At 32.6% G+C, this 18,546-nt stretch overlaps 1 protein-coding gene across 6 annotated transcripts in view; it reads left to right on the top strand.

Moving 5' to 3' along the window:
- ERCC6L2 (ERCC excision repair 6 like 2) overlaps positions 1-18,546 on the top strand; it is a 124,779-nt gene that overhangs the window by 15,349 nt on the left and 90,884 nt on the right. For 5 of the 6 annotated variants that reach the window (XR_005353948.1, XR_005353949.1, XR_005353950.1 and 2 more), the window contains exon 3: positions 8,465-8,587. Coding sequence is in view for 2 of the 6 variants with exons in the window: in XM_038526849.1 (XP_038382777.1) it covers positions 8,465-8,587 (123 nt within the window). In the remaining 4 variants the exon portion in view is untranslated. Of the gene's footprint in view, positions 1-8,464; positions 8,588-18,546 lie in introns of those variants that run through there. The other variant, XM_038526850.1, reaches the window with a different exon arrangement.

Below are 18,546 nucleotides of genomic sequence, written 5' to 3'. Positions count from 1 at the left end.
TATATCTGAACTTTGCCTTATCCATATTCCATAAATTTTGATGTATTATGTTTTCATTTTCGTATAATTCAAATTATTTTCTAATTTTTCTTTCTTGATTTTTTTTTCTTTGGTTCTTGAGTTATTTTCAAGTGTGCTTGATTTGCCATTATTTTTTCCTAGATATTTCATGATTAATGATTTCTAATTCCATAGTAGTTAGAAAATACATTCTATAAGATTTCAGCATTTTGAAAAATTTATTGAGGTTTTCTTTTCTGGCCCATTTTATTGAACATACTATGTACATTTGAAAAGAATGTGTATTCTGCAGTTGGTTGTAGTGTTCTAGAAATATCAATTAGCAGATCAAGGTAATTGATAATGTTTAGATTTTCTATATTTTTGGTATTAAATATTGAGAGAGGAAAGTTAAAATTTGGGGGTTTGTCTATTTCTCCCTTTAATTTTGTCAGTTTCACTTTCATGTTTTTTTAATTCTGTTATTAGAGCCCTAAATGTTTATTTATAATCACTACATCTTCAGTGAGGAATTGACCCTGTATTATGAAATCTCTATTTCTGGTAATACAACTGGAAATCTACTTTCTCTGATATTAAGGTAGACACTTCTATATTTTTATGCTTGCTGTTTGCAAGGTGTCTTCTTTGCAATCCTTTATTTCAAGCTATCTGTGTCTTAATATTTAAAATGTGTCTTGTGTAGCAGAAATAAAACAGAAAGAAAACAAAAAAAAAAACATTAGAAAAGATCAATAAAACCAGGTGCTGGTTCTTTGAAAAGACCAACAAATTTGATAAACATTTAGCCAGAGTCATCAAAAAAAAAAAAAAAAGAAAAAAGAGAGTTCTCAAAATCAGAAATGAAAGAGAAGTAACAGCTGACACTACAGGAATAAAAAAGATTGTAAGAGAATATTATGAACTAGAAGAAATGGATAAATTCCTGGAAATGTAGAACTCCCCAAAATTGAAGCAGGAAGGAATAGAAATTTGAACAGACCTATTATCAGCAATGAAATTGAATAAGTAATTGAAAAACTCCCAAAAAACAAAAGTCCAGGACTGAACAGCTTCCCAGGTAAATTGAACCAAACATTTAAAGAAGAGTTAATACATATTCTTCTGAAATTATTCCAAAAAATAGAAGAGGAAGGAAAACTTTCAAATCCATTCTATGAAGCCAGCATTACCCTGATACCAAAATGAGATATAAATGACACAGAAATGAGAACTACAGGCCAATATCTCTGCTGAACGTAGATACAAAAAAATTCTAAAAGATATTGGCAAACCAAATTCAACTATACATTAAAAGAATCATTCACACCATGATCAAGTGGGATTTATTCCTGGGATGTAAGGGTGGTTTAATAATTTATAAATCAATCAAGGTGATAGATCACCTCAATAAGAGAAAGGATAAAAAAAACCATATGATTGTATTTATAGGTTCAGTAAAAGCATTTGACAAAATACAACATCCATTCATGACAAAATACAACATCCACTCATGTTGAGGGTTACCTCAACAAAGTAGGTCTACAGGGAACATACCTCAGTATAATACAGGCAATATATGAGAAAAACCCACAGCTAACATCACAGTCAATGGTGGAAAACAGAGCTTTCCCCCTAAGGTCAAGAACAAGACAAGGATGTCCACTTTTGCTACTTTTATTCTGCATTGGAACTGAAAGTCCTAGCCACATCAGTGAGACAAGAAAAAGGACTAAAAGTTACCCAAATTGGTAAGGAGGAAGTAAAATTTTCACAATTTTCAGATGACATGATACTGTATATGAGAAACCCTAAAGATTATACCAAAGAACTACTAGAACTGATAAAGGAATTCAGTAAGGTTGCAGGATACAAACTCAATGTACAGAAACCTGTCACATTTCTATACACTAATAATGAAGCAACAGAAAGAGAAATTTAAAAAATGATCCAATTTCCAATTGCACCAAAAATAATAAAATACCTAGGAATAAACTTCACTAAGCAGATGAAAGACATTGTAAAACACTGATGGAAGAAATTGAAGATGACATAAACAAATGGAAAGACAATGCTCATGGATTGGAAGAACAAATATTGTTAAAATATTCATACTACCCAAAGCAATCTATAGATTTAATGCAATCCCTATTAAAATACCAACAGCATCTTTCATAACACTAGAACAAACAATCCTAAAATTTATATGGAGCCACAAAAGACCCCAAATAGCCAAATCAACCTTGAAAAAGAAAAAGTAGTAGGCATCACAATCCCAGACTTCAGATTATACTACAAAGCTGTAGTAATCAAAACAATATGGTGCTGGTACAAAAATAGACACATAGATCAATGGAACAGGATAGAAAACCCAGAAACAAACTCACAATTAAATGATCAATTATTCTTTAACAAAGGAGGCAAGAATATACAATGGGAAAAAGTCTCTTCAACAAAGAGTGGTGGGAAATCTGGACAGCTATGTGCAAAGGAATAAAACTAGACCACTGTCTTACACCATACACAAAAATAAACTCAATGAATTAAGGACCTAAATGTGAGACCTAAAACCATAAAAAGTCTAGAAGACAACACAGGCAGTAATTTCTCTGACATTGATTGTAACATTTTTCTTGATATGTCACCTGGGGCAAGAGAAACAAAAGCAAAAATAAACTATTGGGACTATATCGAAATAAAAAGCTTCTGTACAGCAAAGGAAACAGTCAATAAAACTAAAAGACAACCTACTTAATAGAAGATATTTGCAAATGACATATCTGATAAAGGACTTATATCCAAAATACATAAAAAACTTAAAAACTCAACACCAAAAAACCACAAATAATATGATTAAAATGGGCAGAACACATGAACAGACATTTTTCCAAAGACGTACAATAGACACATGAAAAGATGCTCAGCATCACTCATCATTAGGACAATGCAAATCAAAACTACACCTTACCCCATCAGTATGGTTAAAATAAAAAACCCAAGAAAAAACAAGTGTTGGCAAAGATGTGGAGAAAAAGTCACCCTTGTTTACTATTGATGGGAGTGTAAACTGGTACAGTCATTGTGGAAAACAGTATAGAGGTTCTTCAAAAAAATTAAAAATTGAACTACCCCTGTGATCCAGTAATTGCACTACTGGGTACTTACCCAAATATAAAAACACTAAATCAAAAGGATATATACACCCTTACGTTTTATAGGAATTTTCTTTTTAAGATTTATTTATTTATGACAGACAGAGAGAGAGAGGCAGAGACACAGGCAGAGGGAGAAACAGGCTCCATGCTGGGAGCCTGATGCAGGACTCAATCCTGGGACTCCAGGATCACACCCTGGGCCAAAGGCAGGCGCCAAACCGCTGAGCCACCCAGGGATTCCCCACCCCTATGTTTTATTGCAGCGTCCTTTACAATAGCCACATTATGGAAGTAGCCCAAGTGTCCATCAATAAATGAATGGATGAAGAAGATGTGGTATCTGTATCTATATACACACATGCAAAAACATCATGGAATATTATTCAGCCATAAAGAAGAATGTAGTCCTGCCATTTCCAACAATGTAGCAGGCAGAGTCAGTCAGAGAAAGACAAATACCATATGATTTCATTCATATGTGGAATCTATTCATATATGGAATAAAACAAAGGGGAAAAAAAGAGACAAACCAAGAAACAGACTCTTCACTAAAAAGAGGTGGTTTATCAGGTGGAAGATGAGTGGGCAGATGGGTGAAATAGGTGAAGGAGATCAAGAATACACTCATCTTGATGAGCACTGAACAATATATAGAATTGTTGAATCATTATATTATGCACCTGAAAATAATATAACACTGTATGCAAGCTATACTGGAATTAAAATAAAAAAATAAAGTAGACAACTCTTTATGATTTTGGTAGTCTTTGATATTTAATTGGAGCATTTAGTCCATTTACACTTAATGTAATTTCTGTTATATTTTGATTTGTACATATTATTTTACTTTTTGTTTGAACAGGCTGTTTTCTGTCTTACTCTTCTTCCATTCCTTCTTTCTTTTTGGTTGCTAGGATATTTTCAAAAAAATATTTCAGTTCTATTGGCTTTTTAAAATTTACATTTTTTTTTTTTTGGTGGTTACTCTAGTGATAAAAATATACATTCCCAACTTTTCACAGTGTGCTTCAAGTTAATAATATAGCACTTCATGTAAAATGTATCTTGAAATGAAATGGGTTGTCCTATTCTTATTATAAGGAAACTAATGTTAGAAAAGTTAAGTGCCATACCTAACATACCTAATACCCATACAATATCTATATTTTGAAGATTAAAACAAACTTATATTCCAAGAATCAGCCCAACTTGGTTTTGATATATATTTCTTTATTTTTTCTGTGTTATATTTGCTAATATTTTAAGGATTTTGCTTCTATATAAGTAAGAAAAATTGGCGTATCAGTCTCTTGCATATAATATTCTTGTCATATTTTCTTATCAAGATTATGTTGAACTCATAAGATGAGTTGAGACCATTTTTCCCAGTTTAGTATCTGGAAGAATTTAAGACATGCATTATATCTTCTCTCCTTCCTTCCTTTCCTTCCTTTCCCTCCATTTTTTTTTTAAGTAGGCTCCACACTGGGTGTGGAGTATGGGGCTTGAGATCTAGACCTGAAGTAAGATCAAGAGTTAGATGCTTAACTCACTGAACCACCCAGCTGCTCTGAGACTGGCATTGTATCTTTCTTAAGCATTGGTAGACTATTGATGAAGCCATTTGACCTTTAGTTTTCTTTGTGTAAGTTTTGTAAATGTGTATTTAGATTTCTTTAATAGGTTTATCAATATGTAAATTTTGTTTTTTCTTGTGTCAGTATTGATAAGTTCTGTTCCTCATTTCTTCTAAATTTTTAGTGTCATGGTATTTTTATGTGCTTTGTGTGTGAGTGTTGTGTGTGAGTGCATGTGTGTATTTGCGCCTTCTCAGTTTTTTATTAATTTTCCAGAGGCTTATCACTTTTTAAAATCCTTTCATAGAATGATCATTTGTCTTTGTTCCTTTTTATTATATGCTTTTTCACTTAGCATTTTGTATATAATTCTGGTTTTTTATGTATGACTTCTGTATTTTTATTAATTTTTGAAGTAATTTTCTTTATTAGCAGCTTTTCTTTCCTAATATAGGCATTTAAGTCCCCAAAACATGATTTTAGGTGTAGTCCACAAGTTTAATATGCAATATTATTATTGTTTAACTCAAAATATATCCTAATCTCAATTGTGAAATACAAATGTATTCTAATATACTTTAATTTTTATTTTATATATATATTTAAAGATTTTATTTGAGAGAGAGAGAGAGCGTGGTAGTAGAGGCAGAGAGGGAGAGAGTCCCAAGCAGACTCCACACTAATTGCAAGCCCAACACAGGGCTCGATCCCAGGACCCTGAGATCATGATCTGAGCTGACGGCAGATACTTAACCAATTGAAGTACCCCTTATTCTAATATACTTTAAAGTATATTTCTTCTTTGAAGGATTTTTCTTACTTTATAAATATTTGTGGATTTTCTTCTTTTACTTTTGTTATTTCTAGCTTCTCACATTGAAGAACATATTCTATATGATTTTTATTGAAATGTATTGAGATTTGCTCTATGACTTTGTATGATGCCTTAGTGTAAATATTTCATCTGTGCTTTATTATAATTTTTTTTTTAAAGATTTTATTTTTTGAGAAAGAGCACACATGTGAGAAAGAGTATGCACAGAATGGGGGCAGAGGGAGAGGGAGAAGTAGACTTCTTGCTAAACAAGGAGCACAGTGCAGGGCTCAATCCAGGGATCCTGAGATCATGACCGGAGCTGAAGGCAGATGCTTAATGGACTGAGCCACCCAAGTGCCTTTCATGTGTACTTTAAATGAAACTGTGTTTTGCAGTAGTATGCAGTTTTTGATTAAATGTTCATTAGGTCACATTTGCTAATCATGTTATTCAAATGTTCTGTATCTTTACTGATTATTTTGATTGTTCTTACTGAGTTATTTCAAAATCTTACCATTGTGATATGAATTTGTCCACTTTTGTTTCAGTAAACTTTTCTTTCTTTGCTTAACAATTTATACTTCTTGTAACTTCCACATGAATTAAGTTTTTAATATCAAGCTTGAAGTGTGTCTTTTTAATTAATTCCATAATTTTTTTTTGCCTCAGAGTCTATTAATATAGCTATATATCAAGTTTCTTTTCATTTTTGTTCACATGGTCTTTTTCATTTTTTTTTACTTACACTTTTTTCTATATCTTGTTTTAAATTTTTTTGTGTGTAAATGACATATTTTATGGACCTGACGATCTTTGTCTTTTAATTGTAATATTTAGTCCCTTCTATGTAATGTGCTTTCTAATATATTTGGATTTAAACCGATTTTATTATTGCTTTTTATTTGTTGTATGTTATCTTTGTTTATTTTCATGTTCTTTTTGCCTACTTTTGGATAGATCATTTTATATTTTTCTTTTATCTCTCTCTTAATAGGAAAGTACTTACACATTGATATATTTTCCTTCTAGTGGTTACCCTAGAGATTATAACAATTTTTAAAAATATTTTATTTACTTATTTGACAGAGAGAGAGCACAAGCAGGGGGAACTGCAGGCAGGGGAGGGGCAGAGAGAGAGAGAGGGAGGGAGGGAGAGAGAGAGACCCCACTGAGCAGGGAGCCTGATGTGGGGCTCAATCCCAGGATCCTGGGATCATGGTGTGAGCCAAAGGCAGACACTTAAGCAACTGAACCACCTAGGTGCCCCCACACATTTTTGACTTATCAAAAAATCTAACATAAATTAGTACTTTTATTTCCTTTTGAACAGTGGAAGGACATCAGAATATTGTAACTGAGCTGGGCCCTTTCTGGCTCATATACATTTGCTCTCATATCTCTTAGTGCTTTTATTTAATTTCAAGAAGACATTTTAGTTTTGTTCAATAATATTAATATATATTTATATTTTCTATGTATTCACCATTTTTGTTGCTTTTAAGTTTTTCCTGCATCACTGACCATCTACATATAATTTTCCCTGTGCCTGAACACATCCTTTCATTGTTTCCTTTGGCTTTTTGATGAATTTGTTCAGTTTTTGTCTGAAAATATCTTCATCTTTATTCTTAAGTAATATCTGTATTGGGTATAAAACTAGGTTGCTTTTATTTTCTTTAGCATTTTGAAACTATCATTTAAACTATATAGTGTCTTTCATTGTTTTTGCTGCAAGATCAGCTAGTCCAGTTGTTGCTTTCTTGGAAGGTAATTTACATGTTTTCCTTTTGCTACTTTTAAGATGTCTTTTTTTTTTTTTTTTAGTCTCAAGTTTTGAGCAGTTTTTCTATGAAACACCTACTTGTGGATTGAATATTTATTTATTTATTTATTTATTTATTTATTTATTTATTTATCTGATTGATGTTCTTAGTGGATCTGAAATATATGGCTTGATTTTTTTTAAGTGTTTTTAGAAGTTTTCAGCTTTTATCTCTTCAAATACTTACACCACTCTTTTTCTTTTGTCATTTGGTATTCAGATGGTAGGTAACCATACTCATGTTAAAAACACTATGTTTTTGAGTTTTTCTAATTTTCTCATTTTTTTTCTTTAGGTTTTGATATTTATATAACTTTTCTAAAGTCCTGATTCTTTCCCCTCATAAGTATACCCCAAATACTTTCCCTCAATCTTTAAAACAGCTCTGCAAATATTTATTTTTGCTATTTTCATGTATTTTTATGGTTATTCAGAGATTAACCTGCCCAAGTTTACATAGCTGCCAAAGCAACTAGGCTGAAATTTGAACCCAAATCTAATTGATTAAATATTTCTTGCTCTTCATTTCCTTTATTATGTCTCTTTGTCTATCTTACTTAGTATTTGGAGAATAGCTGTTATTCCAAGTGGTTTGTATATTGATGAATTGTCTTAGTCTATCGTAAAGTAACATTCCGTCATTCCATTTATAATTATTAGATCAACAGAAGTGTACAACTTTATGAGCCAAATATTACTCCCTTAAGGGGTTTATTTTCTACAGGGAAAAAAGAATGTCTATAGTTTATTCTAGTAGAGTATATGCAGAGATAGTTTCCATGGAAAGAAACAAATAAGAAAGTAATGTCCTACCTGACGAGATCAAGAATGAATTCATTGAGTAGATAGAACTTATTGTGGAAGAGATAGCCATGTGAGAATTCTTTTTTACTGTATTTAAGGGTAACGTGTACTGTACATTTGTTTCTTAGTATATATAAAGAAAACCAATACTACTATTTCATGTTGTTTTTCCCTGTAACAAATCTATTTGTACATACTCAAATTTTCACTAATTGGGTAATCATGTAAGCCATAAATTTTGTCTTGAAGCATTTACACAATAATTAAAAAGTTGTTTCTTTTCTCTCAGGTTATTTCATTTTTGGCCGCAGTTTTGCATAAAAAGGGAACTCGTGAAGATATTGAAAACAATATGCCAGAGTTTTTACTAAGAAGTATGAAAAAGGAGCCTCCTTCTTCTACAGCAAAAAAGGTAAGATGTTTAGAAACATAAGGTTCGTAAAGCTGGCATTGGTAAAGTATATGGAAACTTGTAAATAGCACACATCATAGTATGAATTTAAAGCATAGAACTTAGAAACATTATTAAAATATTTGTTTTATAGACCACATTCTTGAAAGATGATCATTTTCATCCTCAAATTGAGTATGATTGACTCTCAAAATGACAAAATACAATTTTGGCTTAAATTTTTTTGGAGTGTTTTAGTCTTTTTCTTGACTGGATTTTTTTGACTTATTTTTATTAACTTGTTAAATTTCCATAAATGTGTATGTGAAGTTAATCAAAGTCCATTGTATTGTTTTTTATTTATGTGACAATGAGAGACCATTACAGATGTTGCTAATAAAGGTACATCACTGATAAAGTTGTTTAGCAGACTAATTACATCCTGAAAATTTGAAACAAATTCTTCCTACAAGAGGACCGTTGAAGTTGAAATCAGAGAAACTTTGGTCTAGGTGTGTCTTTGTCTCTTCCCTTGTGACTGAATGCTATTCATGTTTACATTTCAGTTTTCTCCTTTGTAAATACATGTTTATAAATACATATTATATTTATAAATATTATAAATATATATTACTAATACTAATATTTTAGTATTATAAATCTATATTACTCATAAAAATAGATTTCTAATAAAATAATGAAATAGTAAGAAATAAGAATAATAATAAGAAAAAGTATACTTTTCTGTCTTTTATATTCTGAATACCAGGAAACTGGATAGAAATAAAGATGAAGTGATTTTATGAAATCTGTATCTTGTTATGGTAATGAAATTATTTTCTACAAGTCAAGTTTTAAAACACTTTCATCTGTAATAGTCTTATACATAAGATTGCTGAGGCCAGTTTACTAATTTCTATTATTGGAGCAGTTATTGCAAAATTTTGAGATATATTGGCTTATGATATTATTATTACTTTAAAATTTTTATTTTTAGTATTATAAATATGTCCTTTGTCAAATTTAATTTGATACTAAAGAAGTATTATAATTTTTTCTTCTTTTTAAAGCATATTCTTTTTTTTTCACTTGAGCCATTTTATTTTTTTATTTAAGTTCAGTTAATTAACATATCGTGTATATTAGTTTCAGTGGTAGAGTTCAGAAATTTGTCAGTCTTATATAACACGCAGTGCTCATTACATCATGGGCCTTCCTTAATGTCCATCACCTAGTTACCCGCCCCTTCCCCAACCAACCCTCAGTTTGTTGCCTAGAGTTAAGAGTCTCTTATGGTTTGTCTCCCTCTCTGATTTTGCCTTCTTTTATTTTTCCCTCCCTTCCCATTTATTTATTTATTTATTTATTTATTTATTTTTAAAATGATTTTCTAATAGACTTAAATGAGGATTTTTTTTTTGAGATTTTATTTATTTATTTGAGAGAACAGCAAGAGAGAGCACAAGTGGGGTAAGGGGCAGAGGAAAAAGCAGACTCCTCACTGAGCAGGGAGTCCAAAGTGGGGCTCCATCCCGGGACTCTAGGATCATTACCCTATCCAAAGGCAGATGCTTCACCGGCTGTGCCACCCAGGTGCCTCTCCCTTTCTGTCTAAAACACATTCTTTTTTTTTTTTTTTAATAATAAATTTATTTTTTATTGGTGTTCAATTTGCCAACATACAGAATAACACCCACTGCTCATCCCGTCAAGTGCCCCCCTCTGCCTGCCACCCAGTCACCCCCACCCCCTGCCCTCCTCCCCTTCCACCACCCCTAGTTCGAGTTTCCCAGAGTTAGGAGTCTTCCATGTTCTGTCTCCCTTTCTGATATTTCCCAGAGTTAGGAGTCTTCCATGTTCTGTCTCCCTTTCTGATATTTCCCACTTATTTTACCTCCTTTCCCCTTTATTCCCTTTCACTATTATTTATATTCCCCAAATGAATGAGACCATATAATTTTTGTCCTTCTCCGATTGACTTATTTCACTCAGCATAATACCCTCCAGTTCCATCCACGTCGAAGCAAATGGTGGGTATCTGTCATTTCTAATGGCTGAGTAATATTCCATTGTATACATAAACCACATCTTCTTTATCCATTCCTCTTTCGATGGACACCGAGGCTCGTTCCACAGTTTGGCTATTGTGGACATTGCTGCTATAAACATTGGGGTGCAGGTGTCCCGGCGTTTCATTGCATCTGTATCTTTGGTGTAAATCCCCAGCAGTGCAATTGCTAGGTCGTAGGGCAGATCTATTTTTAACTCTTTGAGGAACCTCCACACAGGTTTCCAGAGTGGCTGCACCAGTTCACATTCCCACCAACAGTGCAAGAGGGTTCCTCTTTCTCCACATCCTCTCCAACATTTGTGGTTTCCTGCCTGGTTAATTTTCCCCATTCTCGCTGGTGTGAGGTGGTATCTCATGGTGGTTTTGATGTGGATTTCCCTGATGGCAAGTGATGTGGAAAATTTTCTCATGTGCTTGTTGGCCATGTCTGTGTCTTCCTCTGTGAGATTTCTGTTCATGTCTTTTGCCCATTTCATGATTGGATTGTTTGTTTCTTTGCTGTTGAGTTTAATAAGTTCTTTACAGATCTTGGAAACTAGCCCTTTATCTGATACATCATTTGCAAATATCTTCTCCCATTCTGTAGGTTGTCTTTTCGTTTTGTTGACTGTATCCTTTGCTGTGCAAAAGCTTCTTATCTTGATGAAGTCCCAATAGTTCATTTTTGCTTTTGTTTCTTTTGCCTTCATGGATGTATCTTGGAAGAAGTTACTGTGGCCGAGTTCAAAAACGGTGTTGCCTATGTTCTCCTCTAGGATTTTGATGGAATCTTGTCTCACATTTAGATCTTTCATCCATTTTGAGTTTATCTTTGTGTATGGTGCAAGAGAGTGGTCTAGTTTCATTCTTCTGCATGTGGAAGTCCAATTTTCCCAGCACCATTTATTGAAGAGACTTTCTTCCAGTGGATAGTCTTTCCTCCTTTGTCAAATATTAGTTGACCATAAAGTTGAGGGTCCACTTCTGGATTCTCTATTCTGTTCCATTGATCTATGTGTCTGTTTTTGTGCCAGCACCACACTGTCTTGATGACCACAGCTTTGTAGTACAACCTGAAATCTGGCATTGTGATGCCCCCAGCTCTGGTTTTCTTTTTTAAAATTCCCCTGGCTATTTGGGGTCTTTTCTGATTCCACACAAATCTTAAAATAATTTCTTTTAACTCTCTGAAGAAAGTCCATGGTATTTTGATAGGGATTGCATGAAACGTGTAAATTGCCCTGGGTAACATTGACATTTTCACAATATTAATTCTGCCAATCCGTGAGCATGGAATATTTTTCCATCTCTTTGTGTCTTCCTCAATTTCTTTAAGAAGTGTTCTGTAGTTTTTAGGGTAAAGATCCTTTACCTCTTTGGTGAGGTTTATTCCTAGGTATCTTATGCTTTTGGGTGCAATTGTAAATGGGATCGACTCCTTAATTTCTCTTTCTTAAGTCTCATTGTTAGTGTATAGAAATGCCACTGACTTCTGGGCATTAATTTTGTATCCTGCCACACTGCCAAATTGCTGTATGAGTTCTAGCAATCTTGGGGTGGAGTCTTTTGGGTTTTCTATGTAGAGTATCATGTCATCGGCAAAGAGGGAGAGTTTGACTTCTTTGCCAATTTGAATGCCTTTTATGTCTTTTTGTTGTCTGATTGCTGAGGCTAGGACTTTTAGTACTATGTTGAATAGCAGTGGTGACAGTGGACATCCCTGTCTTGTTCCTGATCTTAGGGGAAGGGCTCCCAGTGCTTCCCCATTGAGAATGATATTTGCTGTGGGCTTTTCGTAGATGGTTTTTAACATGTTGAGGAACGTTCCTTCTATCCCTACACTCTGAAGAGTTTTGATCAGGAATGGATCCTGTATTTTGTCAAATGCTTTCTCTGCATCTATTGAGAGGATCATATGGTTCTTGTTTTTTTTCTTGCTGATATGATGAATCACATTGATTGTTTTACGAGCGTTGAACCAGCCTTGTATCCCGGGAATAAATCCTACTTGGTTATGGTGAATAATCTTCTTAATGTACTGCTGGATCCTATTGGCTAGTTAGTATCTTGTTGAGAATTTTTGCATCCATGTTCATCAGGGATATTGGTCTATAATTCTCCTTTTTGGTGGGGTCTTTGTCTGGTTTTGGAATTAGGGTGATGCTGGCCTCATAGAACGAATTTGGAAGTACTCCATCTCTTTCTATCTTTCCAAACAGCTTTAGTAGAATAGGTATGGTTTCTTCTTTAAACGTTTGATAGAATTCCCCAGGGAAGCCATCTGGCCCTGGACTTTTGTGTCTTGGGAGGTTTTTGATGACTGGTTCAATTTCCTCCCTGGTTATTGGCCTGTTCAGGTTTTCTATTTCTTCCAGTTCCAGTTTCGGTAGTTTATGGTCTTCCAGAAATGGGTCCATTTCTTCTAGATTGCCTAATTTATTGGCGTATAGCTGCACATAATAGGTTTTTAAAATCGTTTGTATTTCTTTGGTGTTGGTAGTGATCTCTCCTTTAAAGCACATTCTTAATGTGTCTTTAAATCTTTCAGAGTTCAAGTACTATTTGTAGTCCATTTTTCAATTGTATTTGATTCTAAATATCAGTGCAGAATTTATGAATATCTTATGTCAGTTATGATAACCAACAGCAGAGAAAACAGAATGGAAAAGTAATACTTTAAATATTTAAAGATATTTATAATATATATTATTTACATTTATATATTTATGTAGGTACACATGCATATATATGTGTAATTCATTGCTGTGATACACACTATTTTTCTATCTCCTTCAGTTCAATTCTTAATTATTTTTAATCTTTCTTATATTCTAATAAATTTCACTAGAGTTGTATATGTTTTTTGGAGTACTACTTTGGCTGCATTCCATAATTTTCGTTAGGTGGTCTTTTCATTATTTCCTAAGTTATTTGTGACTCTATAGTTTTTCTCTTTTACTCAAGAGCTATTTAAGGTGAAGTTTAAAATTTCCAAGTGAATATATATTATTGAGGGATGGAGAATGATGGGAGTATTTAGCCTTTTTTGTTGATTTCTACTTTTGTGTTCAGATAATACAGGTTTAATATTTGTGTGTGTGTGTGTGGGGGGGCTAAATCCAATTTCAGGTGTTTTTAATGCTGTGATGTCCATAGTTGTAGTTATTTTAAAATTCATGCAAATATTTTGTGCATTCTATTTTATTATGGCCACATAGTTCTACATATATCTGTTTAATCAAGGTTGTTATTTGTATTGTTAAAACTCTTAATACCGTTTTGTTTTGGGTTTGGTCTGTTTGAGCAATTAGATCTTGAGAGAAATATATTAAATTTTCTTGCTTTGTCTTTCAGCTTTCTCATTTCTTCTTGTGTTTGTACCACTTTTTGCTTGTTTAACAACTTCAGTTGTTTCAAGAGTTTTATATACTTTTATATTGCTGTCATGTTGGACTGATAGTTTATGTGTGTAGAATTCTAAGTTAAAAATTTTCTCTTAAACATAACCAAAATAATTTTATTTTCTTCTGTCACTCCGTATTGTAGATGAGGTTCCAGTACTGAACTAGTTTTCTCCTTGGAAAGCAAATTTTCTTTTTGTTTCAAAGTGTATAGGACTTTTTCTTCAACCTTGAAATTTAGAAATTTCCTCAGCTGCAACACTCATTATGAATTTTGAAGAAGTTCTCCTGCTTTGGAAAAATATACACAGTACTTTATATAGGGGAAGTGGAGTGCTGCTTCTCTGAAGTAGATGATTGGCATAATTGTTTCTCCTTTAATTAATTACTCTGCCATTACTTTTCATTGTTTTCTTAATTTCCTTTTCTGATAATTCTTGCTAATGTGTAGAAACAATTGATTTTTGTATATTGATTTTGTGTTCTGCATATTTACTGAATTTATTTTTACTGAGTTCTAAGAGGTTTTTGTTTTTATGGCATCTTTAGGATTTTCTACATGTAATGTCATGCCATCTGCAAACAGACAGTTTTACTTCCTCCTTTCCAATTTGAGTGTCTTTTATTTCTTTTTCTTACCTAATTGCTTCGACTAGGACTTCGAGCACTATGTTGAATAAAGTGGGTAAGAATAGGCATCTTTGTCTTGTTACTGATCTTAGAGGAAAAGTACTCAGCTTTTGTCTAGTGAGTGTGATGTTAACTGTGGGTTTGTCATATATAGTCTTTATTATATTGAAGTATAGATTCTCTATGTCCAATTTACTGAGAGTTTTTATCATAAAAGAATGTTGAATTTTGTCAAATGCTTTTTTTGCATCTATCAAGATATGATTCTTATCCTTCGTTTTGTTAATGCAATGTATCACATTTATTGATTTGCATTTGTTGAACTATCAGTGCATCTCAGAAATAAGTCCCACTTTGATCATGATGTATGGTCCTTTTATTTTTTTTTATTTTTTTATGGTCCTTTTAATGTACTGTTGAGTTTAATATTTTGTTGAAGATTTTTGTATCTATATTTATTAGGGATATTTGCCTGTAATTTTCTTTTCTTGTGATACTCTTGTCTTTGATATCCGAATAACATTGGCCTTGAAAAATGAGTTTGGGATTGTTGAGAAGGATTGACATTACTTCTTCAGATGTTTGGTAGAATTCACTAGTAATGCTGTCTGGCCCTGGAGTTTGCTGTGCTGGTAAGTTTTTGGTTACTGATTCAGTGTCTTTACTAGTAGTTTGTTCAGATCTTCTTTCTTCGTGATTCAGTCTTGTTGGGTTATATTTTTCTGGGATTTTTTCCATTTCTTCTAGGTTATCTAATTTCTTCATATATAATTGTATAATTTCATATGATCCTTTGTATTTCTGTGTTGTCAGTTGTAATGTCTCCTGTTTCACTAATTTTATTTGAGTGTTCTTTTTTTCTTATTCTAGCTAAAGTTTTGCCAATTTTGTTTATCTGCTCAGAGAACCAGCTCTTAATTTCAGTGATCTTTTCTGAAGATTTAATTCACTTCTGTTCTGATCTTGGTGATTGCCTTCTTCTACTAACTTTGGGCTTAATTTCCTCTTCTTTTTTTAAAGATTTATTTATTTTAGAGAGAGGGAGTGTGCACAAACGGGGGTAGGAGGGGCAGAGGGAGGAGAGAGAGTTCCAAGCAGACTCCACACTGAGTGCGAAGCCTGAGAAGGGCTGGATCTGATGAACCTGAGATCACAACCTGATCAAAACCTAAAATTGGATGCTCAACTGACTGTGCACCCAGGCATACCCCGTTCTTCTTTTCATAGTTTCTTGAAGTGTGTAAGTTAGGTTTATTTGCAATTTTTTTCCTCAGTGTTGGTTTTTATCACTAAATTTTTCTTTTTAGAACTCCTGCTGCATCCCATAAGTTTTGGTATGTTGTGTTTCAATTTTTATTTGTCTCAAGATATTTTTTGATTTCTCTTTTGATTCTTTGACCCCTTTGGTTGTCAGGAACTTCTTGTTTAATATCCACATAGATGTGGATTTTTCAGTTTTCCTCTTGTTATGAATTACTAGTTTCATACCATTGTCAGAAAACATGTTTGATATGATTTAAAGCACACATTTATTAAGACTTGTTTTGTGGCCTAACATACTACCTGTCCTAGGAAAAGTTCCATATGTGCTTGAGAAGAATATACATTCTGCAGCTATTAGATGAAATGTGTGTCTCTCTCTTAGGTCCATCTGCTCCTGTGTCGTTTAAGTCTGGTGTTTTCTTTATTGATTTCCTGTCGGATGATCTATCCATTGTTGGAAGTAGGGTGTTGAAGTCCCCTATTATTATTATATTGCTGTCATTTTCTCTCTTCATATCTGTTAATATTTACTTTATATAGTTAAATGTTTTGATATGGGTATAATATTTACAGTTGTTATATTCTGTTAATAAATTGACCCCTTTTTATGATCTGAGGACCTTCTTTGTCTCTTGTTACAGTGTTTGTCTATTTCTAGAAAAATTCACTGTGTTTTTTGGGGAAATTTTCTCTTACATAGAGGATAGATTCTTGTTACTCAAGTATGTCAGTTTTCTTCTACGTTTACACATTTCTTGTTATCTGGCAGTACCACTTCCAAGCATTTTACACTATTGTGGATTTATTTTTGTATTTGTTCTTTTGTTTCAGTTGGCATCAATAAATACATTTGTTTAATTTATCATTTGAACTGGAATTTCATAAAGCTTTTAATGAGATTACAAGTGACATCCTAAATTATTCCCCTGAAGGAAATTCAGACAAGTAGCTTTTTTTTGTGTTATAAAATTCTTAAAAGATAAATTTGTATTGGACCAGTTAAAATTTTGTGCATTTTTAAAAGATAGTCTATGAAATAGCTAGGAAAGAAATAAATTCCTTTATATTTATTATGCTAATGCGAGAAAAGCAATGGAATCCTGAAAAATTAATGTTGGATCTTCTTGAAAAAAATCCTTTTAATGAGTCAAATGTTACAAATTAAGGAGTGGTGGATTTTAGGTATGTGTGTGTGATATGATACATCTCATATACATTTTGAAACTTTTTAAGTGTGAATAAATCACCTAAGAATTCATGAAATAGATGTTTCCTGCCAAGAATAAATTCCTAAAGGAAAAGACATAAAGTATGCATTTCAATATTAATTCTTGGAATGAGTCTTTAGATTTAGGCTATTAGGATTAGAATTCAATCTTTAAGAAAATCAAAGTAAATTAATTTTAAATATTGCTGTCTCATATGATAAATCTTTAGATAGTCTATGAAAATTCATAATCAGTATTAATGTAGAGGAGAATTTTTCTAGTAATAACGGTATGAGAAGTGGTTTCAGTGGTGATTGAACAAAAATATGTTTCGAGTATTTTATTTACTATATACACTATTTTAGTTTCTTTTTTTTTTTTTTCTTCAAGATTTTATTTATTTATTCATGAGAGACACAAAAAGAGAGGCAGAGACACAGGCAGAGGGAGGAGAAGCAGGCTCCATGCAAGGAGCCTGATGCAGGACTCAATCCCAGGAATCCAGAATCACGCCCTGAGCCAAAGGCAGATACTCAACTGCTGAGCCACCCAGGCGTCCCGTCCCCTATTTTAGTTTCTGATGTATACCAAAAGGATTATCTTGCAAATAATGCTGCTGTGAAAATCTTCTTGCATATATCTTGCAACTTTTGCCATCCTAACTATAGGATAAATTCTTGATATTGGAATCACACTGTCTGTGGTACTGAAATTATGGGTATATTACAATTAACAGCTACAGTCAAATTGCCTTTCAAGTGCTTGTGCCAATTTGTATTCTCACCAAGAGTGTAAAATTCTGTTTCCCACCTTTTCATTTATCCTAGGAGTTAACAAACATAAATTATATCAGAGATGTAGAAAAATTAGATCTTGCTTTGATTTCTGTTGCTTTAATTATGAAGTTGAGTATCTTTTTAGAATCTTAAAAGACTTTTAATAGCTTTTTAAAACATCAAGTTCCAGTTTTAATCATATTTCTTAATAGTCCTTAATCATATGTTCTATATACTAATCTTTTGTCCATTTTATATTCTGTAAATATTTCTTTCCTACTTTTACAAAGTCAGTGTTTGACTTATTTATTATATATATATATTTTTAAATTTGGGTAGTTAAATATGTCTATGTTAATAGCTTCTGGGTTTTATGCCTGCCTAGAAAAGTTTTTTGTACCTAAGATTGTAGTTCACCCATGATTCTTTTATACTGTATATGTCTTTATTTTATAACTTTATATCTCTGTGTTAGCCTGAATTTATTCTGCTATGAGGAGTGATCTAGTAGTACAGCTTTATTTTTTTTTCAAATGGTTAGCCAATTATTTTAATTGTCATTTATTGAATACCCAATTTTTCACAATGATTTGAAGGGTCACTTTTGAGTAAAATGAAACTCATTTGTATATGTGTGGGTATATTTCTGGAT

The sequence above is a fragment of the Canis lupus genome, chromosome 1 (genome assembly GCF_011100685.1).
Source record: "Canis lupus familiaris isolate Mischka breed German Shepherd chromosome 1, alternate assembly UU_Cfam_GSD_1.0, whole genome shotgun sequence".
In the NCBI taxonomy this organism is placed as follows: Eukaryota; Metazoa; Chordata; class Mammalia; order Carnivora; family Canidae; genus Canis; species Canis lupus.
Note: the sequence above shows the minus strand (reverse complement) of the source record. Positions and strands in the feature narration are given on the sequence as shown.